Source organism: Nerophis ophidion, linkage group LG23 (genome assembly GCF_033978795.1).
Source record: "Nerophis ophidion isolate RoL-2023_Sa linkage group LG23, RoL_Noph_v1.0, whole genome shotgun sequence".
In the NCBI taxonomy this organism is placed as follows: domain Eukaryota; kingdom Metazoa; phylum Chordata; class Actinopteri; order Syngnathiformes; family Syngnathidae; genus Nerophis; species Nerophis ophidion.
Window position 1 is genome coordinate 29393625 of NC_084633.1, and position 6528 is coordinate 29400152.

The 6528-nt window shown below is 38.9% G+C and overlaps 1 protein-coding gene across 6 annotated transcripts in view; it reads right to left on the reverse strand.

The window, feature by feature from the left end:
- Positions 1 to 6528, reverse strand: part of caskin1 (CASK interacting protein 1) — a 258191-nt gene that overhangs the window by 29536 nt on the left and 222127 nt on the right. For all 6 annotated transcript variants that reach the window (XM_061885604.1, XM_061885608.1, XM_061885606.1 and 3 more), the window contains one exon: positions 2936 to 3048. In XM_061885604.1, the coding sequence (XP_061741588.1) occupies positions 2936 to 3048 (113 nt within the window). The remainder of the gene's footprint in view (positions 1 to 2935; positions 3049 to 6528) is intronic.

Consider the following 6528-nt stretch of genomic DNA (forward strand, 5'->3'; position numbering starts at 1 on the left):
TTTCAGCTGCTCCTCTGTCGCGTATTTTTTGGATGGACCATTCAATATCTTAGATACTCAGACAGTAATTCATTTATATAAGTTTAGATTGAGGTATGTCGTTTCTTAATGGGGAAAGACGTTAATATTCTTGTTTTCATGTTAACATTCAAGCTAGCAAGCAAGCACTAGTCAGTCCGTGAGTTTAGCAATTAGTTTTTTGATTGTTTTGATTGAAATCACATTGTTTATAACTATGCTGGTTATATAGATAGATAGATAGATATATAGATAGATAGATAGATAGATAGTACTTTATTGATTCCTTCAGGAAAAAAAATAAAAAAATAAAATTAGAGCCGGAGTTTGCAACTAGATGACACTACAGTAATTCGATTGATATTTCTTTACTATTAATCAAATATTTTGTCGTTTTTGTTATTTTTTACAAACTCCGTAAATAATTCCCTGGACACCAGAGGGCTTTAAAAGCAAAAACCAGAAGATTTAAATAATTGGAATAATTATAATAGACTTTGTTACACCACCATTCTGCGTTTGTCTGGTTATGATTGTGAGCCAAAATGTAAACACTCGTTGATCTTTAACATTTTAAGTATCAGTATCAGTATGGTATGCGCAATACTATTTGGCATTGGATCGTCTCCCAAATTTGTAGTATCGCCCAAAACTAACAACAGAAGAATACGTGCTGAGCACATTTAAACAGAGGTGTAGATTGAGGATGTTCCCATCAGGGTTTTACGTTGCTGATTCTGATGCCTGTCATCCATGAGTGAGATCGGCCGATACCAATACTGATACTGATCATACATATTAACAGTGCATTTTTTAATGCATTCATGGTGAGTGCTAATGACAGTTTAACAATATCAACACAATATTAAAACTACTTCCTTATTCCCATGTATTACATACTATTGTTTGATCAAAACAAACTCAATAACTACACAATAACTAAACAAAAGCAGAATTAGCCACTATTCATTGTGATAATTTCTGCCCTCAAAGTCCTGCTGCCGTGTGTAATGTTCTATATTCTCAAAGAAACCTCAAAGTTTTAATCTCGCTTACTGACGTGTACTTGCTTGCGTCATTTATTGAACAGGCGTCAGTCAACATGCAGTCCACGCGTACCGCTTATGTGTGACTGCCATCTACTGGACACCCTTATGTTAACAAAATGTCCCAAATAAAATTGTTTCGAGGTTAGTAAGCGCATTGTCGATTTTTGATCAAATGAAAGGATTGTAAGTGCGCCTTATAGTTTGAAAAATACGGTAATTACACAATCACAAGTTACCCTTCTAGCGCACGCACACACGAACACACACACACACACACACACACACACACACACACACACACACACACACACACACACACACACACACACACACACGCACTAATATAAATCACCAAAAGTCTTTGCTAGAAGAGCACTTTTTAGGTTCCGGGTTTTTCAGACTACTAGGCACACTGGATTAAAAGGCACACTGTCGATGTGCGGGTCTATTTTCATACATAAAGCGTACCGGATTATAAGGCGCATTAAAGTGGTCGTATTATGATTTTTTTTCTACATTTAAAACACTTCCTTGTTCTGTTTAGTGTAGTTCAGTTCAGTTTCATAGCACATAATTGTGGTTCTTTGGTCATAATTTTGCATCGATTATGTAAGAAAAGTTTGTTTTGTATAATATTGTGACACAAAACTTCAGATAATGTCTCCTAATAGGTGCCATTTTGGGATCCATAATAATATCTCTTATGTGTCACTGCCATCTGCTGAACACTTATGTTAACAAAATGGACCAAATAAAATTGCTTCGAGGTCAGTACGTGCAACCAGAATTGTACGTACATAAGACGCACCGGGTTATAAGGCGCATTGTCAATTTTTGTTTTCCCTATAGTCCGAAAAATATGGTAATTACACAATAACAAGTGACCCTTCAGGCTTACACGCACACACGCGCACACGCACACACACACATACACTTATATAAATTACCAAAAGTCTTTGCTAGAAGAGCACTTTTTAGGTTCTGGGTTTTTAAGACTACAAGGCACACTGGATTAAAAGGCCCACTGTCGATGTGTGGGTCTATTTTCATACATAAGGCGCACCGGATTATAAGGCGCATCAAAGTGGTCATATTATGATTTTTTTTCTACATTTAAAACACTTCCTTGTTCTGTTTAATGTAGTTCAGTTCAGTTTCATAGCACATAATTGTGGTTCTTTGGTCAAAATTTTGCATAGATTATGTAAGAAAAGCTTGTTTTGTATAATATTGTGACACAAAACTTCAGATAATGTCTCCTAATAGGTGCCATTTTGGGATCCATAATAATATTTCTTTTATGTGACTGCCATTTGCTGAACACTTATGTTCAGCAGATGTACACAAGTGTCTTACGTACATAAGACACACCGGGTTATAAGGCGCATTGTCGGTTTTTGTTTTCCCTACAGTCTGAAAAATATGGTAATTACACAATAACAAGTGACCCTTCAGGCTTACACACACACACACACACACACACACACACACACACACACACACACACACACACACACACACACACACACACACACACCTGTGGCTCAGTACGACATGAATATTGCTGCAAAAGAAGAGAAGTTGCAACCAAAAAGGAGTGTGTAACAATGGCTTGTTGAGGAGGACAGATACAAGCGCAGGACAGACAGGAGTCTCATTCGTGCAGGCACTCAAAGAGCTGTCACTCGCACACTCACCGCGTCATGGCCGCATCCGAACACACGCAGCACGGATGAGGCCAGTTGCGAGAGAAACCTCTGGGTCATCTCGCCGCGTGTGTAAATACTAAAGCGCTACATCGCTGCTAACTGTTTGTAGGACAGGAAGACGGAGAAGTGAATCTGTGGTAACATTTGGGACTGTCCTACCTTCCCCTCGCCTGGCGCCTCCCCCTTCCTGTTGGCGGTGGCATCATAAGGCGGCGCTTCATGGAGAGGGCACCCTGATAGGCTGGATGTCCGAGAGGAGCTGGCAGAGCCGACTGCGAACGATATCATTGGCAACTTGTATCAAACAACAGCTGATAGACCTGCCTCTCTAGAAGTGACATATCGCTGACGCCCAGTCATAATCAGTGTTTGACGGGCGCCCTCGCCACCCCCTCCTACATCCCCCGCCTCCGCCATCTGTCTGTTAAACAAGTTGAGATGCGGGTGTTTATGTTTGTGCTCCCGTACGTGTGTAGGGAGGACACAATGTAATTTCTTCCAAGAGCAGGAGGATATTTTTTCCCCCGTTGTGTTCGTTCTCACCTGTTGCACAACACGGTTTCTGCTAATTAAGTTCATTCAAACAAATCCTTCAGCGAGTTACACCTACACAAAAGCCAATAATGCGCGCGAGGGGTGCTAAAAAAACCCAAAATTGATTCACATCCAAATCGCGATTATTTTGTATTCATTCCGATTCCGAATTGATTCATAATTTTTGAGAATATATTTATTTACTGTGGGAGGAGGGAATTTGCCCATTAATCCACAATCTCTATGTGAGACAAGAACAAACGCATATTTTTTCTGTCTGTTCTAAATTCATTCACATCCGCACAATTATTATTCATCCCAATTCTAAATTGATGCATCTCTCTCTCTCTCTCTCTCTCTCTCTTTTTCTCTCTCTCTCTCATTCATTTACATATGTATATATATATGTATGTATATATATATACTGTGTGTATATATATATATACATACATATGTATGCATATATATATACACATATATATCATACATATAGACTTATATATCCATACATATACAGTATTATTCCATACGTGTGCGTGTGTATATATGTATGTATCCATCCATCTATATGTCCATATATATACATATATATGCATATACACATACACATTATACATATACATATATACTACGGGGTGTAACGGTACACAAAAATTTCAGTTCGGTCCGTACCTCGGTTTAGAGGTCACGGTTTGGTTCATTTTCAGTACAGTAAAAAAACAACTAAATATAAATGTTTTGGTTATTTATTTACCAAATTTGTAAACAATGGCATAACTTACATATACACAAAGGGTCTATTGCCAGGGTTAATGTGGTCAACATATATAAAATACAAATTAAATAAGATAAGGCTCAGAATGGTTTCTTAACAAAAGCTTTCTACGTATAAAGTTTTTTGATTGATTGATTGAGACTTTTAGTAGTAGATTGCACAGTACAGTACATATTCCGTACAATTGACCACTGAATGCTAACACCCCAATAAGTTCTCCAACTTGTTTAAGTCGGGGTCCATGTTCATCAACACCGCCCGCCGTTTTTTGTGGGCATTTTCTATGAATATTGATGTTAAAGATTTCTTTTTTTGTGAAGATATGTTTAGAATTAAGTTCATGAATCCAGATGGATCTCTATTACAATCCCCAAAGAGGGCACTTTAAGTTGATGATTACTTATATGTGTAGAAATATTTATTTATAATTGAATCACTTGTTAATCACTGAAAAAAAGTTGCGAACCACTGTGTTATGAGAGTAGCGTATGTGTGTGTGTGTGTGGCCCTTTAATATGTGACAGCATGTGAGGTGAGTGTGTGGGCGAGCGAGGTGAGGGAACGGTAGAGTGCGGGAGTGGCTAGTGGTTTGTTGGATTGGCTGTGTGCAAGACCTCAATAAAGCCCCGATTAGCAACTAATTGCCGGGCTCTTCATTTACCCTGGAGTCCGGAGCTGTGGAGACCCACTGCCGGGTAGAGTGAAGGGTTGCCCCCGAGAATACATCAGCCCTGGAGCGCAGGGGAGACACTCTGGGAGCCGAAAGCAGGAAAGGTGCAACACATGTTTGATGTGTTGTCAGAAGCAGCTGCTGAACAATCTCGGCAAACATCCGTCCTCCATTGTTGTATCGCACAGCCAAAGTGTTCCCAAACGGGAGATCTTAATGAGGCAGGAGGGTCTTCCAGCTCTGGCTTATACATGTTGTCATAGCCCGGTCGCTGCTAGCATATGTACTTGTTCGGCACACCTCCGAACCGAACCGAAACCCCAGTACCGAAACGGTTCAATCCAAATACACGTACTGTTACACCCCTAATATATACACATACATATATACATTATACACATACATACATATATACACATTTCTATGTGTGGAACAATTTCCCTTGTGCATCATTAAAGTTTGTGTAAGTCTAACTAGGAAGTAGATTTTTCCAGGAAGCTGAATGTGTTACGTTGCGCCCTACAAAGTGTGTATACCTTAAGTATTGTGCTTATTACACACCAGCTGTTTGATTGTAACAGTTGTAGTGTTGAAATTGAGTGTAAAACTGCTATTGCTAATACTAACCTGTCTATGGCAAATCTAATGTAAATTAGTATCAAACTAGCGCATTTAGAAAGAGCGGCACCTTATTTTACATTCGAGCATACTTGCTTTGTTGGTGTTGAAAATTGCAACGTCACTTAGAGGGAGTTTGACTGAGTCTGTCCTGAGTGGTAGTTTCCTTGAGCCAGTGTTCCAGGACATCACGCGGAACAATGGTATCCGAATAAGGAATCGTTTGATTTTACATGAAACGATACCTGGTAGTACCCAAAATTTTGGTTGGTCCTATAAAAGTACCCATCAATATGTGGCACGATTGCAAAAGGTATAAGTAAGAAAAGAAAAAAAGACTAACTTAAAATGTCTGCTTTCACTGGGACGATTGTATCTTTCAGCACTTGTGCTTTTCTTGAGCTGCTAAATTCAGAATAGTACCACTCCTCAGATTAAAAAAAAAAAAAGCTTTTTACCGATGTTGCGATGGTTTTATGCTGCTTTCCATTTGTTGAGAGCCATACAGTAACAAGTTGGTAGTGTGTGGATTTTCAAAGTAGACCAACTTTCTGGCTTAGTTCCTCAACCTTCTACTGTACGGGTGAGATGCAGGACTTATGAAAGATAACTTTTCATAACTCAAAAGACAATACAGCAGCAGAATCACATGCTCCGCATGGCGCGACACAACCAACATTACTTGCAGCTCATGCTAACTAGTAGTCATGGCTACTTGCTAGTGGTCGGAGGAGCAGTGTGAGCAAGGGGCCAGAAAAGTAGTTCCTCTGTGTTAGCTTCAGCCTGGTTCATTTGCAGGTAACGCCACGTAAATAGTGTCGTTGGAAGTTTTTAGATGTTTTTTAGAACGCATTATGAGCGGAACAGATCAATCCTAGTTGCCTGCATTGTAAGCCGCCTCGTATGAGCAGTTTTTACCTATCTAGAATGCACAGGAAAGGGAAATACGTGTATTCTTGTCTCATGTAAGGAGTGTTGATAATGGACAACATTTTATTAAAAAAAGGGCAGTTTTATAAACACATTAAGTGGATATATGTATGCTTGTATACATGTATGTATGTATGTATGTATGTATATACATGTATATGTGTAAATATATATATATATAATGAATGTATACCTTCATATGTATATACATTTACTGTAGAAAAT